We start from the raw sequence: 24330 nt of genomic DNA on the forward strand, positions 1-24330 counted from the left end.
AATGGTGATGATAATTATGAGGAAGATGATAATGGTGATGGTGATAAACATAATAAGGGTGATGATGAAGATGATAATGGTGATGATAATTTTGATGAAGATGATAATGGTGATGGTGATGATGAACATAATAAGGGTGATGATGATGATGAAGATGATAACTGTGATGATAATTATGATGAAGATGATAATGGTGATGATAATTATGATGAAGATGATAACGGTGATGATAATTATGATGAAGATGATAATGGTGATGGTGATGAACATAATAAGGGTGATGATGAAGATGATAATGTTGATGATCATTTTGATGAAGATGATAATGGTGATGGTGATGATGAACATAATAAGGGTGATGATGATGAAGATGATAACTGTGATGATAATTATGATGAAGATGATAATGGTGATGATAATTATGATGAAGGTGATAACGGTGATGATAATTATGATAAAGATGATAATGGTGATGATGATGGTGGTGGTGATGGTGGTGATGTGTCATGATGAACAGAATTCTCAGTTATTTTTATTTCTTAGTTGGCAATAATTTCATAAATGAGTACTCTGTTCTGATGATGATGATGATGATGATGACAATGGTGATAGTGTGCCATAATTTATGCACCCTGACAATTCTTGTTTCATACTGTGTGCACTAAAACACCAGAACATTCTTCACTAAAACAGCCAAAAGTTTTTTTTTGTTGTTTGTTAAAAGTGGTGGTGGTGGTGGTGATGGTGGTGATGATGATGATGATGATGATGATGATGATGTTTGTGCTGTAACAACTCATTCTGGACCGTTTTGCTTTCTCAATAGACAATATTTTCATGTTACGTGCATTAAAACATTCTGGAAAGCTCCTGATCTGATGATGATGATGATGATGATGGTGTCTTCCATTATTAGCACTCAGGCTTAGGAAAGTTCATCACTCCTGCTCTATCAGGAACTTATGTAATCACTAATATGTTCAATATATACACAGCCATTTATGGATGTGCTGACTTTGGGTTTTTTTCAAAGGCTGAGACAAAACTGCATTAGGCTCAAATCCTCTAGACTGAAATCCATCTAGAGATGCATTCAATGTCAGTTTCTGCTCTGCTGAGCAGGCTGTCCAGATGAGAGATTACCTTTGAAAGGAATGCTGAGAATGAACAAACTGCCATTTGCAGGTCATTCACAGTATTACAACAGCAGCTGAGCTCCAAAGCTGTTTAGATTGATCCGTATGCATTTAAGCTGGATGGTGGCCAGTGTGTTACATCAGAGGAGCTGATGCTTCTGGCTATGGAAATATCCCATAATGCAGGTCCACGCTTTTGCACCATGTATAGATCACTGATCTTAATATTAGCAAATCTCCAGTAATAAAAGTATAACAGAAATGTGTGAAGTTTTCACCAGCACTGGACTGCAAACTGGTGAGGTTCAATTAAATTTCACAGACATACATGCGCACCAAGTGCATGACAGAACAGAAACTGCACCCTGTTTAATATTTCTGCTAATTTTGTTGTGAGTTAATCACAAAGAATTGCCAAAATCAGGTTCACCATCATCTTTGTGTGAGCAGTTTTCTTTCAGACCTTTCAGAAGTTCAGGCCACATCTTGGATATGGACCATTATTGAAGCAACAACTTCAGTAGCATGCTACCTTCATCTTTACACGGCAGTCCTAATGCAACTGTTATTGTTGCTTTTTTAAAATTTGTATAAAGAGGCCCATATTATTGTTAGAAACTAAAGACTGTGCCTATTTAACTTATAAATATTATAGGACTCCAAGTGGATTTAATATGTTCATATCCCGTCATGTCAGAATTATTTTATTAACTAAGAAAGATTTCAAAATCTTTGTCGTGGAAGTTGGGATTTGTTTTGGCAGTGTTTATACATGTATGAAATAAATAGAACAGAACATCAGAGGAGTAGGATAATTAATTCATATTTAGCTCAAATTAAAATTACAACAAAAAATACCACTAGACGGAGACATAGCCTATAATTACTATAGTAAGATGTACGCATTACTCCTACTGCTTGTTTAAGCAACGAGATATTAAAAATTTTGATATTAAAATTTTTGATATTAAAAATCCAAAAGGACTGAAAAGACTGGGTGAAGTCTTAGTAGCAGATATGCTATTAACCACTAAGAAACTATTAGACTCTCCATGTACATAAAGCATATGAATCAGTTCAGAACAAAGTTATTCTACAAATGCGATTCATGTGCATTACAGCCAGTGTGTGGAGGGGGCGTTTCAAAAATACACATACTAAATAATGCTAATGATAAACATTAAAATATATGTCCCCAGTCGTCTGTAAATGACAAAAGTAAATTTCACCCATCCCTGCAGCAGGACGCACTCTGCTCTCAACTGTTGACACTTCAAGTTCCCCATGTTCATTCACAGCGAGGAGAAACCACAAGAAGGCAAAGCTTTTATGTGAATTTGCTATAGGCCCCTTTTGGCCCAGTGAAATCATTTTCCACAGCAAAAGTTGTTGAGTGTTGCATGAAACGTTTTATTTTATTAAACTTTAATTTTGTTAGCTACTAGGTTGCCAACTACCTCCATCATGCTAACTTCCACTCAACCACTTGGAATAAGGGGGGAAAGCATACCCTCCTTTTAGAGATACACACATGCATAGCCAGGGTAAACGCCCTAAAAAAGGAGATTCATGAACAGTGGCTTTACACACAAGCTCTCTTGCAATGAGCATTTAATAAATTAAATAAAGCAATAAACAAGTACAAATATGCCTTTTGTCTGCTTTCTATGCACTTGGCATTAAATAGGATTAGCGAAAAAAACCCTTCCAAAAATATCAAAGAACGCTAATTCAAATATCTTTGTTACCTTCGTCTCATGCCATACATTCACAGCAGCAAACTCACTCAAGTACAAAAGATGAGTCTTCAATAGGCATCCAATACAGCTTATCTACATCTTATCATTTTTTACCTTACTTTTATTGTTTTAAACAAAATCTTGTCCTCATTCTGCTAGAGCTCAAATCACATGAACAGATTAAAGCCTAACTTTGTCCTACATGAACACAGTCCCATGAACTATTCAATTATCTAGCATGCTTGAAAAACATGAATTAACATTAATGTATCACATGGTTTTATTAAGAGAATATATTAAATGAAACCACTCTTAAACAAGGATTCCTAGCTAGAAAAATTGTGAACTACAGGTTCATGGCCAAGCTCTGTAAGCAAAGTACATTTAATAAATGAAGAGGAGAGCTGATTTCTCTGTACTCCCCCTACTGACGAATTAAGGGATTTTCACCCAGAAAATACTGCCATTGCTCTAGAATGGACTCTGTGCATTAAATAGCTTTAATTAACTCTTAGCTGACCTCATAGATGTTATCAGGGACTGCCAAAGGAAATTTCTCATTACTCCACCTCAGGCCACACCCAGTTCTCCTCACTCGGACACACCCGCTTCACTACCAGCTCCGCCCTCTTCTTCACCTCAGTGGGCTCCATCTACTTCTTCATCCTGGACTTTACCCTTGACTACACCCACTTTATCCTGGCATGGGTCCATTTCTCCACCCTGGACCCCAACCACTTCTCCATTCTGGGATTGGTCCACTTCTGCATCCCCAGCCTACCTCTCCACCCTGGACTCCACCCTCCTCTCCATCCTGGGATTGGTCCACTTCTGCTCCTGAGATTGGGGTGAGTTTGACTAGCTGTGCTTTAGTCAGGTCTGTAACACTCTTCCGGGTTTTGTACAGCTGATGTCACAGTGATATGTGCTGGGACACTACTGTATTTTTTTCTTTCAGGTTCAGCAGTTTAACTTCACAGATGTCATCTATGTTGGTGTTGCTTGGAGTCCTGAGAGGAGTGAGTCCTCCAATCTTTTCAGTAAGAAATTTTTTTTGCTGTAGAGTGTGTCATGCACTCAAGCTTAGGGCTTGAAAAGTACAGAGGATTTCAGACTAAAATGTTCTCATAGTTTTCATGGTGGGGTATGATATTTCTGAGTTACTTGTTAGCTACATTACCCTCATAGCTCCAGTGCAAAACTAAAAATTCAAAACAGACGCCAAACATTTTGGCTAAACAGAAGCATAAACAACATATATTTCTGATTTATATTAAAATATATAGGTTACATATAACAGAGGTCATTGTTAACAGTTTTTCCTCAGTATTTGACCACAATGTTTTTATTTTGTTCATTTATGCTGGCCGTTGTATAATTTTCTGACAATAAGCAGGGCAAATAAGATGAGCATGACTGGAGCAGGAGTTAACCATAATATTACAATTCTGCAGAATCATCAAGTAGAAGTCCACAGATCTTTGTGTATTGACTATCTTGAACATAGGACCTGATTACATGCACAATAGGACACACCTAAAACACATGCATATACAGCACATGCCAACTAAAACAGAGTTACAAAAATGACAGTAAGGGTCTTGTCAAAGACTCTGGCCTCCACACATAATACCGTCCTGACCCCAGCTACGCCTTGACTGTCCATGAACATCACGAACAGGAATGGAGACAGGGCACAACCCTGACGGAGTCCAACGCCAACACCGAAAAGGACCAACATAATGCCGAGTATACAAACACAGCTCTTACTCCAGGTGCACAGAGATTGAATGGCCCAGAGTAGTAGCCCCGGCACCCCATAATCCCGGAGGACCTCCCACAAGACATCTTGAGGAACACGCTTGTAAGCCTTCTCCAAATCCACAAAACAGATGTTAACTGGGTTGGCAAACTCCCATGCCCCCTCAACAATCTGTGAGAGGGTGAAATCTGGTCCGTTGGTCCATGGCTGGTACGGAATCCGCATTGTTCCTCCTCAATCTGAGGTTCAACTATTGGTTGAAGTCTCCTTTCCAGGACCTTGGCATAGACTTTCCCAGGGAGGCTGAGCAGTGCGATACCACGATAGTTGGCACACATCCTCCGGTCCCCTTTTTTAAAAATAGGGTCTGCCAGTCCAAGGGTACTGTTCCTGAGGTCCATGCAATATTGCAGAGGCATGTCAGCCACAACAGCCCCACAATATCCAGAGCCTTAGGCATCTCTGGATGAATCTCATCCACTCCAATGCCTTGCCACTGAAGAGCTTGCCAACTACCTCAGTGACCTCCACCAGGGAAATGGAGGTTGATACGCGAGAAGCCTCTGGCCCTGCCTCCCGTGAGAGAGGCATGTCTCCCGGATTAAGGAGTTCCTCAAAGTGGAGGTTTTGAACAGGGTCCATTCAGACTCCATGTCCCCTACCTCCTGCAGGACATGAGAAAAGCTCTCCCAGAGGTGGGAGTTAAAGTCATTCTGAACAGGGGCCTCTGACAGTCATTCCCCGCACACCCTCACTATTCGCTTGGGCCTTCCAGGTCTGATCATCAGTCTTCACTGCTATCTGATCCAACTCACCTTCAGATGGTGATCAGTTGCCAGCTTAGCACCTCTCTTCACGCGAGTGCCCAGAACATATGGTCCCAAGTCAGAAGAAACAACAACAAAGCCAGTCATTGACCTTTTACCCAAGGAGCTCTGGTACCATGTACATTTATGAACATCCCTGTGTTTGAACCTGGTGTTCGTTATGGACAATCCATGCCAAGTCCAATAACAATTCACCATTTGGGTTTAGATCAGGCAGGCTGCTCTTCCAAATCACACCTCTCCAGGTCTCCCAGTCATTGCCAACATGAGCATTGAAGTCTCCCAGTAAGCTTATGGAGCTTATGGAGTTTACACTTTTTGGTCCACCTCTGAAGTGCTTGTAGATCACTGAATTCTGCACCATTTTTCTCAATGAATTTCTTGAGATTGCTGACCTGATCAAAGCACTTTGCATCATCAACTTCGCCTCCCTTTTCAGCCAGGTTCTCGATGCAGGCCTCTACATCATTCCAGTCTGGAATTTCACTCAGATCCATCCACATAAAAGTGGAGAACTCCTCCATGGGTGCCATCCATTTCTGAAGGTAGTCAAGACATGAACTGTACAGGCCCCGAACCTGAGCACTGAAGTGGTCACATCTTTGCCCATATCCATCCTTCTGCTTTTGAGCCAGCATACTCTTGACTTTGAGAGGCATGAAGTTGTTCATCTTGCGCTCATGAAGCAATTTCTGGACCTTGTTCAGAATCCTCTTCACCTTCACAACAGAGTTATCCTCCCTCTCCATCTCTTGAATATTGGACTGAAACACTGACATCAGTGAATGCATTTGCCACAGGTAAATCTCACTGAACTCATCCTCAAAAAACATCTTGATCTGCACTGGTGGCCTGTCCTGGGACAAAAAGAATGCTTTCAAAGCTGGATACATTTGCAGTAATGTCAATGCCTGGGAATAATGACAGCCATCATGTCTTGCTGTGAGAGAGGAGAGTCCTGTAATTAACACCAGCAAACTCACAATACTCCTTCAAATTCTCTGTGCGGACAGTATAGATATTAAAGTGATGATAAATTTTGAAAATTATTTGCTCAATGTCAAGGTCTAGTGTGTCTGCACCATGGTGAACACAATTGTTCAGCATATGAGCTGGACAGCCAACACCAATAAGAGCGGTGTTCTCCAGGGACTTCTTTAAATTTGCAAAAACATTCTTTCCTTCCTCATTACGCCGGGTTTCCTCCAAACATTGTATTGCAATTATCCCCAGTAAATGCAATGCATTTAGAAAAGATTCCCTTCTTTTGCAGTGTGTCTTTTATGTACTGAGCAATGGTGTCAGCTGATTCATTTGGGGTGCTTTTGATTTCAATTAATTTGCTTTGCACACCACCATTCTTCCAGTCGTAATATTGGATCAGCAGAGGGAACAGTTTTACTGCTCCATGGTTGCTGCCATCAGTGGAGACGCCACAGTAGGGAATACCTTGAAGTGCTTCTAACGGAATTTACAATGGCTTCAGTCTTCGTTCGGGCGCATGAGAATGTTTGAGCTGTTGGGGAGTCTGTGAAAGCCTTCCTTAACAAGCCAGATGTGCAGTCCATTGACCTTTAGCTTTCGTGGTGCTTAACTGTATGAAAAGCAAAGCTGTCTTCTGCTGCAGTGACGGCTACACTGTCTGACTTTGTCACAAAGAAATCTGTGACTTTAGCACTGTTGCCAACTTAGTGCTAGATTTAGCAACTTTTCAGAGCCTCTAGCGACTTTATTTTTTTAAAAGTGACAAATCTAGTGACTTTTTGTGGTGTTATAGACTTTTGGAGACTCTGAGATGAAGCCTCATGCTCTTCAGTTACTGTCCCCGTCCCACAGCACTCACAGTGCAGTCTCACAGTCAGAGCGGGATGTCCATAGAAATCGGATGTCCTTGGAGACCCTTAACTCAATCCTGTATATCCGAGATGGTCTCAGGTTGTCTGGTGAGGCTTGCTATGAGCACAAGCTGCCTGATGATGTTTTGCAGCTTTTTGGCACATCAGCTGCTTATTCATGTAAGAATAGAAGACCAAACTGAAGATGACCTACTCTTTCAGTGAGCCAGAGCAGTTTGTGAATAATAGGTTTGAAACTTAAGAAAACTTAAAGTAAATATATAAAAATAAATAAAGTAAAAAAAAAAAAAAAAGAAAAAAAAAAAGAAAAAAAAACGAAGTAACTCTGCCAAAGTGTCTCTTTTAAGGTCACTTTGCTGCCCCAAGCCCGGATAAAGGAGGAGGGTTGAGCGTAGAACAGCGGTTCTGCTAACTGCTACTCTTATGCTAACATTTAACAACACAGCAAAAACTGGTTTATGTCATTTACGTAAAAATGATTTATACACAGCATTAAAGTCCTGAGCGTGTTTTGAGAAGTGAGTTCATTTGTAGTTCTAACATATCTCGGCTGTTTTTTCTCTCCCACGTCGTTTTTTCCTTTACAGCTTCAAAAACATACATTATGCAAATTAGGCGATGGCGTCATTCAGCGACTTCTAGCGGCTTTCCGGACTTTCCTTACTGAAGAGTTGGCAACACTGGACTTTAGCCGAAGAGCTCTCGGCCCTGGCTGCTTTCGCGTGCTTTGTTGAATTGACGTGCACCTGCAGGTCGTTGGCACCTTTATTTGCCACAGACACACAAGTGCCTGCCTTACACGTCAAGCACTCTGCCTCATACGGATCACGACCCTGGCGAAAACACGGGAATTTTTTCTTTAACTCCTCCGTAAACGTACACTTTCTTTTCGGCTTTGCCGCAGAACCGCGGACACACATGTGCTTTCGCTTGTAAACACTCGGGGTAGACCGGCAAGCCCACGCTTTCTTCTCCACACACACAACGCAGAGTAGATTTGAGGAGAAGGGCGTGGCTAATTTGCGATACAGAGAAACCTGGAACGGAGTGGAGTGGAATGGAACGGAGTGGCAATTCTAATCACACAGCACTGCATGTGTTATGTTAGAGGCCGTCGAACGAAATCCCGGACGATTTTTTTAGGTCTCAAAAGTAGGACATGTCCGGGAAAAGAGGACGTCTGGTCACCCTGCATTGAGGACTCCCTCGCGGGCACCCACTGCTGATTTAGCAGTCCTGTTTATAATAAAACGGGGGAATAGAAAGTGGCCAGGCTCCTCATAAACTGGCTCTGGTTGGGCTTGATTAGACCTGAGAGGTGTGCGTTGTCTCCCTCTGATGGCTGGGTGCGCCGCAGCCCTCGAGCCAGCCCTTACAGGACCTGACGTTCCCATCCTGCCTGAATGTCTGGATATGCTCAGTGTCCAAGATGCAGTGAGCTGGGACTCAGGTGCGTTTTTCGGGGCCATAGCCCTCCCAGTCGACCAAATATTGGGTGCTACCCCGCACCCGCCACATATCGAACAGGTGCTTCACTGTGTAGGCGGTGTAACATCGATTCGAGGGGCAGGGGGTGGAGACCCCACAACACTGCACAACACGGGGTTCAGGCGAGACACGTGGAAAGTCGGGTTGACACAGAAAGTTGGGGAAGTGCCAATCGTTACGACACTGGATCAACCCCACAGACCACTTTGAAGGGTCCGACATATTGCCAGGACGGGAACGGGGGCAACCCTGTGATAAACTCAAGAGAAACAGGAGACCATGGGTGAGAGGGGATGGGTAATGGATAAAGCAGCCCTGCTAATTTAGTTCTGGGCTCATTGTTGCTTGTGCTCACTCTGCAAGCTGCACTCATGAATGTGTTTTGGAGCTGCCCAGTAGGTTTTTGGTTAAATTATCAAGTTCCCTTTACACTTCAATTGTATATTTTAAGTGTCCCCTCTGTGACTAAAAGGCTACCTCCCAGTGGGCCATACAGCTATAATGGTAGGAAAGAGGCTTCTGGCTTTCTTTAAAAATTGTTTAAACCTAAAGTATCTTTTTGTCCCCTAGTTTCTTGGATGGTATATATTATATGATATCTGCTATATTGTAAATCACTCAATAAAACTGCCATTCAAAAAAAACAAACAAAAAAAAACAACAACCAATGTTTCAAATCTTTTTGTACAAATCTTTTTCCAGGGAACTTGGAGAAGGAGAAGAGCAACCATTGGGACAGTAATATTAGAAAATTACATGAAAGGCTATTTTCATATAGCTGTATCATGACATTTTTTTCTTACTCCCGCTCAATCAGTTTTTTGCCTGAAGAAGCTTTTGTGCTGTCAGTCAAGCTCAAAGGTTATTTTATGCAGTGCTGTTAGTGTCTGTTCCTGTCTAAAAAGGGATTCATTACTCACTAGTGGGAGATGTTAGGCAGGCAAATCACCAAACTACTGCACAGGACCAGAGTTGTGCACCTCTGCAGTAAAGCAATCAACATTATGGCAGACAGTATATTTACCACTTTGTATTATATTTTATATTGATCTGCTGCCAAGACAACCCAGGTTCATTGGGACTGCATGTGCAATTAGTAATGAACATTGATTTACAGTTCATCAAATGTCCTGTAAACAGGCTGCATTTAACCTTTATCCATATGGACACAGCATAAGCAGCAACCATACTGCTTTTTGCTGTAATTATGGCTTTAAAATCCTCAAAGGATGATATAATCCACTGTGAACTATACCGCTTTAGTCCATCACCAGCTTTTCCAACAAGCATTTGAGCTGGTGTGAGCGCAGCCCTTTTTAAAATACACACCCACAGGAGTTGATTAGAGAAGCCCAGATCAATTTAATGAATCCTAAACCCGCAATGTGATATCAATTAAGCCAGTGTGTGAAAAGTTAAATGAAGCTGGCTAACAGACCAAGACCCCAAAGTTTTTGAGCTTTCTTCATGGCACAGTGCTCTGTTGCAAACTAGACCAGGTAAAATAAGATGCCCTCAAAAGCTCTACAGCACTGAACTCTAATGCACTTGTAAAGAGCCAAAACAGCCTCAACACAATCAATTTTAAAGGTATTAGACTTTCACTAACTCTCAAAAACAATGAAAGCAAGGCAGTGAAGATTATTTCCCTTCACTGCAGACAGCTCGTCACACACTTATGCTTTTCTCTTAACTCATTCAGTTCTAAAAAGAGAAGGTGAGAGACCCCACAACACTCACCACCCACTATATTCATGCAGCTCTCCTTCCTATCTGATCTATTCAGGTTGATGGCCTTCAGTAGGTGCTTTAATCACAATCCTAGTCCTATTTGATGTATTTTCTGTATTTATATAAGGCCACAGCAATGAGGCCAAAATCCCAGCTAGTTTTTAGTATGTTGGATATTTACTATCAGTTGTTTACAAAGACTATTATAATAGACTTTCTATGAAATTATGAGAAAATTGGTTTATTTAGGATTCAAACAAAAAAAAATTATATAAAAGATTACATACATACACCGTGTGTGTGTATGTATATATATACATACATATATATATATATATATATATATATATATATATACACACACGTATATATACATACATACACATGCACACACAATTGAAAAATGTATAAAATGGTAAAATATAGTAAACTTCACTAATAAAGTACACTGCTCAAAAAAATAAAGGGAACACTTAAACAACACAATATAACTCCAAGTAAATCAAACTTCTGTGAAATCAAACTGTCCACTTAGGAAGCAACACTGATTGACAATCAATTTCACAGCTGTTGTGCAAATGGAACAGACAACAGGTGGAAATTACTGGCAATTAGCAAGACACACTCAATAAAGGAGTGGTTCTGCAGGTGGGGACCACAGACCACTTCTCAGTACCTTTCTGCTTTCTGGCTGATGTTTTGGTCACTTTTGAATGTTGGTGGTGCTTTCACACTCGTGGTAGCATGAGACGGACTCTACAACCCACACAAGTGGCTCAGGTAGTGCAGCTCATCCAGGATGGCACATCAATGCGAGCTGTGGCAAGAAGGTTTGCTGTGTCTGTCAGTGTAGTGTCCAGAGGCTGGAGGCGCTACCAGGAGACAGGCCAGTACACCAGGAGACGTGGAGGAGGCCATAGGAGGGCAACAACCCAGCAGCAGGACCGCTACCTCCGCCTTTGTGCAAGGAGGAACAGGAGGAGCACTGCCAGAGCCCTGCAAAATGACCTCCAGCAGGCCACAAATGTGCATGTGTCTGCACAAATGGTTAGAAACCGACTCCATGAGGATGGTATGAGGGCCCGACGTCCACAGATGGGGGTTGTGCTCACAGCCCAACACTGTGCAGGATGCTTGGCATTTGCCAGAGAACACCAGGATTGGCAAATTCGCCACTGGTGCCCTGTGCTCTTCACAGATGAAAGCAGGTTCACACTGAGCACGTGACAGACGTGACAGAGTCTGGAGATGCCATGGAGAGCGATCTGCTGCCTGCAACATCCTTCAGCATGACTGGTTTTGCAGTGGGTCAGTAATGGTGTGGGGTGGCATATCTTTGGAGGGCCGATTCAATCAAATTGAATCAAATTTATTTGTACAGCGCTTTTTATAACAAATGTTGTCACAAAGTAGCTTTACAGAATTTCGGAAAAGACAAAGTTTAAACAGGACTGTAAGAATGTACAGAAACCCCCCGGTGGGCAAGCCAGGGGCAACAGTGGCAAGGAAAAACTCCCTCATGAGACCATATGCTGGTGTGGTTGGCCCTGGGTTCCTTCTAATGCAGGACAATGCTAGACCTCATGTGGCTGGAGTGTGTCAGCAATTCCTGCAAGATGAAGGTATTGAAGCTATGGACTGGCCCGCCCGTTCCCCAGACCTGAATCGATTAAGCACATCTGGGACATCATGTCTCGCTCCATCCACCAACGCCACGTTGCACCACAGACTGTCCAGGAGTTGGCGGATGCTTTAGTCCAGGTCTGGGAGGAGATCCCTCAGGAGACCATCCGCCACCTCATCAGGAGCATGCCCAGGCGTTGTAGGGAGGTCATACAGGCACATGGAGGCCAAACACAATACTGAGCCTCATTTTGACTTGTTTTAAGGATATTGCATCAAAGTTGGATCAGCCTGTAGTGTGTTTTTCCACTTTATTTTGATTTTTGTGTGATTTTGTTGTCAGCACATTCAATTTTGTACAGAACAAAGTATTCAATGAGTACTTCATTCATTCAGATCTAGGATGTGTTGAGTGTTCGCTTTATTTTTTTGAGCAGTGTATATAAAACAATACAGAACTATATAAAACTATACATAATCTGTGACACCCATAATTCGAGTTTGTGGTCCTCCACCACGCAGCTGGTGCAGCTCCAGATCAACTTTGTACAACTCTCCACTTGGTCTCTTCCTGAAATCCAGGTGTGTAATGAGCGTTTGTGATCTGTCCTCACAGTGCCATCTGAACAAGAGGTACAAGTTCAGTAGCCATGTCCAGAAAATGGAAAAGTTTTGTACCATCTGAAAGTCTTTGTGAGCAGTTTAGTTCTGAAGGCTTTGATCTGATAAGTCAACTCCACCCATGCACTCATTATAGTCTCCACATCAGGTGTGAGATTGATAAACTTCCCAGGTTCCATCTGGTTGTTTCTGCCTTCTTGATAACGCATTCAGGTTTCATGAGAGAAACTACTTATTAACATGAGTCCAAGTCAAGTTTAGTATGGGTCATTACCTGTGTACGCTGTGAAAACACTTGTGTAACCATTTGTTGGGTCACCCAGGTCAAACAGCTCATAACCCAATTTATGAGGTCTTTCATGCACACTTTCAAGCCAATTTTGGTCTTTGTTGATACCATTTACTCATAAATTGAATCCTGCCTCCTTGAATAATGCTTTACTGAACAAGCAAAAGTTCCCTTTTTTTTTGTATTGTTCTGATTGTCTGTTGCTCGTTCACTGATCTTTAGGCTCCAACTGATGGTCTGGAATCTGGGCTTGATCTTCCTTATATAGGGAATCTGCCACACAATCTACCTGCCAGTAATGGATTGTGGGACAAAGAACTAAAGACAAAGAAGTTCAGCTTGTTTGTTTTATTGCAAATACAGGCTATGACCTTCCTGGAGAAAAAAAAATAAGTGTGCTATAACCTTTATAAAGTTAAGAAGTGATCCTGGAGTTCAGGCAGGACAGAACTTATGCTGGAAGGGCTCAACGCTATGGTCATCTTCATTCACCCACCTCTCTGGCTGTCCTGTGGTAGCTGGGTGCTGGCTCCTGGCTCGTCTTTGAGGAGGATAGACCCACTCCTGTCGAGTGGAGAGCAGGGAGGATGAAGGGATCTTTTGATGCTCTTTCTTGCTGACATTCTATGTGTTTGATGTACAGGATTGGAGGAGGACACAGGAGTTGCAGGAGCAGGCAAGAGATGTTTTAGCTTTGATTTATTGTGATCCTCAGAAATTCTCCTGTAAGGAACATCTACCTGTCTAGCCTCACTGGTTGCTGCATCTAGAGTGCGCTGCACAACAGGAGGGCACTCGATCTTTAACCTTCATCGGTTTTAAAGCAGAGTGACCGGCTTGGTGCGCTACATCAGAACAGCAATGTTACGAACTTGGGCTGAATGAATTCAGTTTATTAGTGGGAAGAATCTAATGCTGAATTTAAGGAGCATTTTAAACAGAGTGAGTGAGTCAGTGCATGAGGGCATGAATTTTGCCAAAATATTAAATTCAAAGAAACAGAAGTGTTTAAAAGACTAAATGGTTTAACGTGGCTCAGTATATCAGATAAAAAAAATAAATCCAATTTGCACAATTATTTCATTGTTGTCTTGATTACTGACTCATTATACACTTAGGGCGGTCGTGGGCTGGAAGTTAGGGCCTTGTGATTGGAAGGTCGCCGGTTTGATCCCCAGAGCCAACAGCACATGACTGAGGTGGCCTTGAGCAAGACACCTAATCCCCAACTGCTCCCCAGGCGCTGCGGATTGGGCTGCCACCGCTCTGGGCAAGTGTGCTCACTGCCCCTAGTGTGTGTGTGCTCACTAGTGTGTATGTGGTGTTTCACTTTACGAATGGGTTAAATGCGGAGGTGAAATTTCCCCGCTGTGGGACTAATAAGGGTCACTTAATCTTAATTAGTTTCATTTGTAAATAAGAACAATGCACATGTTAAAATAATGTATAGATTTAACGTAATAAGGTGCCATGAAGTACGAACTGCTGCCATCAACCTGATCCTCTGGTGCACTCCAGCAGAGACAAAGACAAGACTGGATGTTACATTGCAACCAGCTGAAAAGGCTTGGAGATGCACTGCTTACCAACCACAAGATGAGCCGATTTCTGGCAAGCAGAAAGAAAAATTCTGTTCTACGAAACAGACACAAGAGAAAAGAAGACAGAGCACGAGAGAAACTCATTTCAACTAAGTGCACAATATAAAATATATTTAAGGGTATTGCCAAATACACACACTCTCCAAAGCAGCCTGCACCATCAAACTGTCAGATCTGAGAGTAATTATAAAATTCATAATTATGTGACCCACATCCTAATTACCATCTACAGATTGAGGAACTCAGGGATATAAAATGCGTTATGACCAACACACCACCAGTATTTGCTATATTTAGTAAAAACAATACCGTTAATAACAGTGTGATTGTTTAATTAGTAGAAATATGAAAACCATCTGTGAACAATCTGCTTTATCGCCCACTCGATTTTTCTTTTCTGTACCTAACTTTAACTTAAAGTTAGCCTAGCTAGCTAACAAGCACTCGGCTCAAACTCAATAACCAGCTACACTGACCAAGTTTGCACAAACCAGTGATGGACAGTAACTAAGTGAATGTAATTAGTTACTGTACTTAAGTAGTTTTTTTGTGTATCTGTACTTAAATATTTCCATTTTGAGCAACTTTTTACTTTCACTCCACTACATTTCAAAGTCAAATATCTGACTTTTTACTCCACTACATTTTGAGAAATCTGTCGTTCCTTTTGTTTTTTGTGTGTATAAAAACGTAAAATGTCAAAACAAAATAAGCACAAAGCAAGAGCACCAATCAGGGCACAGCGGTCACTTTGTTCTGAGCTTGTTTTGACCTGTTGGTCATACCGACCAGTACAGCACACAGTTTAATGTCAGGGCAGCAGCGTAAAGATTTGGGAGCACATACGTCTAAATGATGGAATTAACATAACTTTGTGTAAATAGACCACAATATAGAAATATGTAAACATATGCAGTCGAGACTGGCCTGTTTCTTTTTTTCTGAATTCATACAAACACTTTAATTTTATAGTAAATTAGTTTCAGTTAGTTTATGTTTATGAACAGACGCCTACAGATCAACAAAGTAAAGGGAAACTTATTTGTGATTCTGAATTTAAAGCCAGTTTTTATTCCACTTGTAACTAATTTACAAAGTAATCTTAAACTGAAACTGCTTGTGTGTAAAAGTGATTTCAGAGCCACTCGGTTCTCCCTGATGGAAACTGTTTACCTTCAGTGTTTTGTGCTTATGATCATTTTAATAGACATCAGCGTCTCTAATTAATGACGTTCTATTAAAAGACTGGTTTACCAAGAGAGACGCTGGAGGACTTTCACCTGAAATGAGTTCATGAAGCGAGTCTTGATATAAAAATGATAACAGGACATCAGAGCCAGAATTAATCTTATAGTACTTTTACTTTTTATACTTAAGTAAATTTGAAGCCAAATACTTTTGTACTTTTACTGAAGTTGAGGTCTAGAGTAAGGAGTAATATTTTACCTTGGGTCTCTCTACTTTAACTCAAGTACATGATTTGTGTACTTCGTCCCAGCGTTACTTTGCAGAGTGAGTTGCAGCAGAGACATTAATTTGATTGGCTGAGCCGGCACTGCACTTTTCCCCAATGCCACACAGCAGAAGACAGTCGCCTCTCAAGTCGCCTGTTATGATAAATCTCCATCGCCGAATACGGGTGGAGCGTCCACGCGTGTCCAAACGGAACTAAAGGGAAAAGAGGAGTGAAAAGTCCTCACGAGCAAAGCGCCTCACACTCATGACGTTTAACGAGCCGGTTTTATTTCTACGTCTCTGCTAATATTTATTCTGCTTATAATGCGGTTAATTTGTAGATATTTTACAGCGCCCTTACCGGCCCAGTACGAATTACTGCCTCCCTCTGAGTTCAGGCCCACTGGTGGTCCGCGGCCAACAGGTTTAGAGACCCTGCTGTACAGCACTGAATTGAGCAGAAACAGCCAAAACAACCTCGACACAATCAGTTTAGCACACATTAGACCTTCACCAGCTCTCAAAAACAGCCAGTGAAAGTGAGGTGGAGCAGATTCCTTCCCTTCACTGCAGACCGATCATCACACACACTTCCTTCTCCTAACTCTTTCAGTTCTAAAGATGAAAAGGTGAGAGACCCCAAAACACCACCCACCACAAACACCGACACCCCGCTCCTCCCCATCTGAGCGTCAGGCTGACGGCCTTCAGTAAGTGCGTTAATACACCTGAGCTCAATTACAGTCTCCTCAAAACAGGTGTTATACTCAGAGTCATCCAGCAGGTGGAGCCAACAGCAAAGCCAAAATATAAAACAAACCGGTCTATAAGCCACTACCTTCCCTTAATTTCATCTTCCCAGTTATGTTATTCATTTTCCCAAGCCAGGGGGAAAAGCCAAAACAGTGTATATACGTCTAACAGACAAATACAAAAATGCCTCAACAAATAAATATCAGCTTTTTCAGTATTTAGTGTGTCCACTCTTAGTCTTTATTATAACCTCCTTTACTTTCAGGACAGAAAAATATTTTCAGGGATATTTTTTCACACTTTCAAGTTCAGTCTTAGACGTTGGTAGCATTTTCTGCTTCTCATGGTTGAAGTAATTCCAAACACATTCAGCATTGGTGAGATCTGGACTCTGGGGTGGCCCGTACACTGATCTAAGAACATCTGCGTTTTCTTTGCTTTTTGTAATTCTAATATTAATCTATTTTCTCATTAATGGCTTCTTGAGCTACACATCCTTTAACACTCTTGGCATTGACCTGTCCTCTCAGTGGAAGGATGTTCAGAAACATGTTTTTTTGAGAGATAAAGCAAGAGTGGACACTAATCTCACAGAAGATAAAAGCTTCAAGTGCTGTTTTTGTAGTTTTTTTTTTTTTTCATTTTTCCTTGGACTTTTTATTCCTTATACAAGCAGACTGTCATGCAATCCCCTGATAAACAATCAATCGTGGAAAATCATTAACTGAAATAAAAGAAAGGTGGCATCTTGTCTTTTGTACAGTACTGTAATTTTTATAGACGTGGTAGAGGCCGTGTCTGTGTCCTGTAACACTTGAGCTATAAAACATATCAATACTTCATACAGATAGTCAACGATGCTTTCTTTTGTAAACTCATCACCAGACTGCAATGACCAACCTGCACTTATGAATCATTTTTCAATCACTGTCAAAGGTCAAACTTTGCAAACTATTATTTTTGTTTAAATCACACATGAACTGATGAATTAATCACACTGAAAAAGCACATTTACACAAGTGTTCTTTTATTGAATTGTGTTTTGTCCTATACCACAACTATTCCAGAGGCTCTCTAATCCATCAGGACAGTCAAAATACATACCAATCTACACAGTGAAGAAAAACCACTTGGTATTTACAGAGTAAACCATGATGAGCTTCTGTGGAAAACTTTGTGTAAGCAAAAGAAAAACAGGGTAAACTGGACATCAGTCAACTCTTCATCATTAACTTCATATTGTGCGCCAGTACCCTGAAATTTAGTCTCATACAAAGCTTTATAAATATAAAATATTAGTTTAGGGCAACATCTGGCAACTATAAAATATTTGATGTAACTAGTGCAAAATAATAAAAAAAAAAGTAAATAAATTTGTAAATATCACCAAATACTTCAAAGTAAATGACACAACACAGGCTTTTAGGCAGGGACATGAAAAATATATTGTAAAGACAATAATAATAATGATAATAGTAATAATAACATTAATCAACCTCCATGTTCAATCTTCTAGATACGGCAAACCTTCATGTACACATTGTGTACCAAGCCATTGTATACCTGAACTACAGTTCACACTGGTCATTTATTAATTCTTGGTTTAACCACCAGGGGGCAACATATCATCATTGTAGAAGTAAATTGAGTGGACAGTAAATAGATGGACAGGACAGCAATGTGTTCTAGTGGCCTTAATCACTTCAAACTTGTACTGTATCTACTTCAGAGTGGAAATGGTGTTTCTACTATAACACTGTTCACAGGGAATGTGGTGCCTTCAACAGTCCATATGAATATGGAAAGAGCTCTGAAGGTAAGGACAAAAGGTAAAAATGAATGTTTCCGAGTATCACGAAACAGGTGATAAACACAATTGGAAAAAGACACCTTTATTCTTGAATGCAACCAGTGCATTCAGCAAACCCCGACGAGCCTCTCTCGTCCACGCTTGACGGACACTCACACATGTAAGACAAACACTTTACACACATCTCATATGTATAAAAAACAACAGCAACAAATACAACCAAAAAATAAGGACAAAATATATCTATACTTAAGTTAACGCTGTACAGTACTGGTAGCCAGTACACAATGCTGGTTTCAATATATGCTTTTTGTTTGTTTTAAACCCATTCACACAGAGTTAGCCAACCAGCAGCAAACTCATGCTGTCTGCGAAGAGGAGAAAACAGGGTCTGAAAATGTCAGGAGACTATTTGCATCAAGAGCGTCTGGATCCCTCTCGAGGAATCATAAGACGACTGCAGCCAAGGAGCATAAACAACACTGCATTGTTTCTCTTCAATCAAACCAAGTCTCTCTTTTTGTTTTTTAAGCGTACAAAGTCTTTACAAAGAGATGAAAAAGCTGCTCTGAAATAGTCTTGTAGAAAGGTGCTCCTCTCTCAGACGCTCCAAAAAAGAGGAAACAATCATTTCCAACAAATTAGAGATTGTCATTTCCCTTCAAAAACAGGGTTACTTCTCACTTTCTGAGGGGACAAAAAGGGGTCACAGCTGGCATGCCAGAAGCATCACTTCATTCACTCGGCTTCTTCAATGGGATTATGTTCTGTTCAGCAAAGAAGACCTGCAAAAGAAGCAGAAATACAGCTATTATAATCTAGAAAATACAGTAGGTACAGTCAAAGATGTCCCATGAGAAGGAAACAATCAAATTCAAAAAGGTCTGAATCTGACTTTTATGACCTGTGTCCTAAACCAATTCAGCAGTTCAGTAACACATTTGCTGTAATATGTTGGGCGTCTAATGTGTCACTGACTCGTGTGGTCAAAGCCACATAAAACAGTGTTGCATGACACGTTTATTAGGTCCCACTGTTGGAAGTTTTATAAGTGCAACACACAAAAGCATCCTTTAATAAAATACTTGCACGTTTTCAACTCTTATAGTCATATCACACCTGACCTACACTACACCTACACCAAAAGACTGCGCACACACCTGCATATCCACCATTTCTTCTTTAATCTAGGATACACGGGGAGTTCAATGTTCGAGTTCTGGATATTTTTGGACATACAGTATATACTGTTCCACATGTATTTAGTATATATTTGATTAAATTTTGGATATGCATTATGTATTCTGTATTATTCAGTTAGCACCAGTTTCACCAAGGCAAATTCCTCTTACATGCAAGCGTCCTTGGCCAATAAACTCATTCTGACAACACATCAGCTGACCTGCCATTTCCCGGCTCTTGTCTGCACTGGTCACTAGAGAGTTAAATTCCTCTCACTAAAGCATTGACAGTCACGCTTCGGCTGAGGCTGGAGCATGTTCTGCTGATCCACACAAAATCTGGTGATGTGACAGATCCTGTCGCAGTGGGGAAAACGCCTTTCTCCATCAGCGCACTTGCTTTATCGCTCTCTCTCTCTCTCTCTCTCTCTCTTGCTCTCTCTCTGGGTTTGGATGGCTGTCGGGAAACGTGACTAAGTGGACAGCCAAGTGGACTCTGCCCTTGCCAGGCTCTGAGGAGGGGTTGTGTTTAGTCATCTATTGCTAACATTATCTCTGTTCCACGCTCTGTCTTCTCAATATGGTGGTGGTCCCTTCTGTTTGTACTCAAGCTTTAACGTTAAACAGTCTGTGTCAAACAAAGGATATCTTCTACTTTCATGAACAGAACCACATGTACAAAAATAAAAGCACTAATGTTAAGAAGAGAAATGCTTCTATGGCTACTTGACTTCAAATTAAACCCTTTTAGTTCTTCCCACATAAATTAAATAAACTTTGTCTAAAAATGTACTGTTTACGCACACACTATGGAAACTAAGCTGCAAAAACAATAACATTTTTGTGATGCCACAAAAAACAACATATTTACATATATCCACCTGAATACAGCCTTCTACTACATTCTCACTGAAGCTATAAAAAGTTTTTCAGCCTGGACCACTTTTTGAAAGTGGCACAGTACAGAACAGTCATGCAGATCAGAGCACATTTGAATGTATCAGCAAAACAGAAAAATCTGTTTCTTTTACAGTGGTGGTGATGGGAACCAGGGGTCACAGTGTCTTCAACACAAATATAGAGTAAATTTTTTTACTATCCAAAATAAACCTAATATATGACCCTACATGTGTCTTCTGAGTTTTTATATGTATGTTGACAAAAGCAAAACAGTTATAAATCTGCAGGGAAAAATATTGAGAAACTATTGAGAAACACTCTGCATGTACCTCTCTGCCATGAATGGATTTGAAAAATAAAACATTTTACGCCAAAATCTTAAAACTATCATAAAACAATATCTCAGCATATCTGGAACCATTTAAAGTAATAAATGTCTCTGACAGACATATTAGAGGCGCTACTTTGTAATGTGGGGTTCACCACAATGTGAACGATTCTGACTATGTTTCTCTAGAATGGAGCATTTTACATCAAAACACTGACTTTGTTTACATCTTTACTACTTAATTATACACAATTTTAGAAAACTATGTGGAATTCCCCTTTATAACAAGTTGGAAAGTGATCATGTAAAAATAAATTTTGACTGTTTTGATACATAAAACTACACAAAAGTGAACCTCAGATGAAAATAATAAAGTACAATGAAAAAAAAAATATTTTCACTTTATTTTGTACATCTATCCAAGAAACATGAGGTCATCTTGTGTTAAACCAACTAAGCTTATTAAAAACGCATTTGCACTTTGGCATTCAACCAGGTCCTACATCAGCAAATCTTTCAGCCAGCCGATCAACAAAAATCCAAACGTGGCCTATTCCCCTTGTTCACCAACACCAGACTTTATTTCATCCCACAGACACAAGACTGACCTAGATAACACATGAAGCTGTCAATCACAGGCAATTGTGCAGCTGTGACGAAGGAGAGCTCACGTACACACACTCAAACACACTCACACACACCTGAGAGATTTCCATCTGTCCTTCTCCATGTTGTTCTCTGGTCCCTCACTCTCGTAGGACGCCAGATACAGAGCTATTGGGAGATAAGAGAGAGGAGGATGTGTCACAAGGCTTTCACTCACGCCCTTGTTTTGTTTTTGACTCATTTCTGTCTCGCCTTTCTCACGTTAGGGAATTCTTTGTGTTTGAGGTAATCTGAGAATACTACGTACTTGTGTCTTTGGCACTGTGTTCTCAAATTGCACAACTCCTATCAGGTTTGAGTCATGAGAAATGACTTGATGGGGCCCGAGGGCAGCGTGTGTCTGTGATGTGTAGACACTACACAAGTTTGAAGTGAGTCTGTTGCCAGCAGGTGAAACGTGTTGGCCTCAAGTCACGGTGGTCAGATTAGTCTACAGGGGCTTGACAGGGTTGAGACATTTCTAAACTGTAAATGAAATTGGGACTAGATTCATCTGGGATAGCATTACAGAGAAATATATTTATTGCTATAGGGTTACAAATGTTAGTGTAATAGCCCAGCATCTAACTATTCTGCTCTTCTGTAATATAGTAAATACGTAATCAAATATTGTTCTCAAATACTGGTCAAACCTAAACTGCTGTCTAATATTTTATTTTTAAGCAAATCTGATACCAATATGATTCTGACTTCATTGTGCATCCCTAACTGGTTTTTCATTAGTTTTGTTCCTGATAAAAAATGGAATATCTACGAGAAAATTCTTTGGTTAATCTCGATGTCAATAAACATATCTTGGTTAACTTCATTGTACAATATATAACTGTAAAATCACTGCTTTCCATACTTTTGGCCTGTACATTTGCTCAACCGCATATTAATAAACACCTGAAGTTGCCAATTACACTCAGTGTTGTTTTATTGTTTATCAAGACACAACTTTATGGCAACAATCCAGATTAATCTTGCAAGCTCTTGTCAATTACTCAATTGATCATGCACTCATTAAAGGGCTTACCATCCTCACTGAAGACAGGAGCAGTCAGGAGGTACTGCAGAATCTTGCGGTCCCTCTCAAAGGGGCACTCCACCTTCTTCCAGGTCATGAACTCTCTCACCTGCTTGGCCAGCTCCCAGAATTTCTGCAAAACAAAATAAAAAAACCAACTGCATATTAGATGTCAGTTCATTTTCCACTATCCTGCAGACAGTGAAAGAAGAAAGCTCAATCTCAGCACTTGAAACTTCCTCATTCTTTATGGCTTCACTGTATTGCAGCTTAGATTGTGCAGCCCTGACCCATATGTGCATTGTGCATGTGGCAGTTGCTATGCGAAATCAATGTTTTTCTCTACTGTTATGCAACAGTTAAAAATGGATAGCAGTTTCCACTTATGTTAACAAATAAAAAGGAAATGGAAAAAAAAGGAGTACCTCAAAATTGACGTGTCCATTCGGGAGCCGGTTGGCGCATCCTTCATTGAGGAAGTAAATGTCTTTGATTAAAAGGCTGAAAAATGGAATGACAATCTGAAAGAGAAAAAGACGAGTGAGTTATGATGATCTTTGAGGAAGTTATACTTGTTACTATGCAATATAAACATACAGGCAGTGTTTTGTTGCTATCGAGTGTTACATATAGAAAAGAAGAAGAAAGACATTAACATTGGTTAATGTAAAAGAAGAACTTAAGGTTGTTATATACATCATGAAATGTTCATATTTTGTAAATGGCAGCTTTTGTTTCTCAACAGTGTAAACAATTTAATAACCAGAGAAAAACTACATTAATTAGAAGTTTCTCATAATGGCAATGATTTGCAAAAGCACAGTAGAAGTGAAGCAAGTAGCATTCCTCTGCTGTCAAATTAACCTCTGAGGTCATGCTGGATGGTCTAAGGTACAGGTGAGAATTACAAGGTGGCTTAATTAACCTCTAACACACTACATAAAAAGCACAACAGGAACTACCACATTAGTATGCAACTGTAGTGACTGACAGGAGGAGGAGGCTGGTGTCACTTTCTATGTGAGACAAACAGCTCAGCTGTCACGCAACACTTGAGGTAAGACCGTGTGACAGAGCAAAACGCAAAACAATGCCCTCCCTAAGCAGACATGCTATGATGCCTGTGTATACAGAAAAGAACAAAAACAACAGCCACCCTCAAGAGTAAAAACTGCCAAACTTTAAAACACAAGAGAAATTATTTTTTAAATGAAATGATCCAGAGAAACTGGAAAGAGTTAGTTTAGTTCAATTACTGAATGAACTTAAAATAAACTTCAAATTAAAAGCTAATTCCTAGGAGTATTTAATGAAGAATTTTAAATTGCAAGAAAATAACTAAGAGAACAACCTCTACATGTGTGGTTTAAGTTGTTTATAATGTAAATCTTGGTTCTGAGGCACAAAAACAGATTTATTATGATTTATTTTTGTTTCTGTGTGTCCCTGAAGTGACAGCAATAACCAAAACCAAAACAAACTTTATTTGGGGAAAACAAGTTTCTGAGTCGTCACAACGGCAAGGAGGGAAAAAAATAGCTCAATGATGTTGGGA

At 40.4% G+C, this 24330-nt stretch overlaps 1 protein-coding gene across 2 annotated transcripts in view; it reads right to left on the reverse strand.

The window, feature by feature from the left end:
* Positions 1 to 17891: 17891 nt before the first annotated feature.
* The window catches only part of rasgef1ba (RasGEF domain family, member 1Ba), a 142260-nt gene continuing 135821 nt past the window's right edge, over positions 17892 to 24330 (reverse strand). For both annotated transcript variants that reach the window (XM_037531317.1, XM_017705126.2), the window contains 4 exons: positions 23201 to 23296; positions 22785 to 22908; positions 21802 to 21874; positions 17892 to 19476 (listed from right to left, as the gene is read on the reverse strand). In XM_037531317.1, coding sequence (XP_037387214.1) covers positions 19452 to 19476; positions 21802 to 21874; positions 22785 to 22908; positions 23201 to 23296 — 318 coding nt within the window. In that variant the 3' untranslated portion in view covers positions 17892 to 19451. The remainder of the gene's footprint in view (positions 19477 to 21801; positions 21875 to 22784; positions 22909 to 23200; positions 23297 to 24330) is intronic.

The sequence above is a fragment of the Pygocentrus nattereri genome, chromosome 20, assembly GCF_015220715.1.
Source record: "Pygocentrus nattereri isolate fPygNat1 chromosome 20, fPygNat1.pri, whole genome shotgun sequence".
Classification (NCBI taxonomy): domain Eukaryota; kingdom Metazoa; phylum Chordata; class Actinopteri; order Characiformes; family Serrasalmidae; genus Pygocentrus; species Pygocentrus nattereri.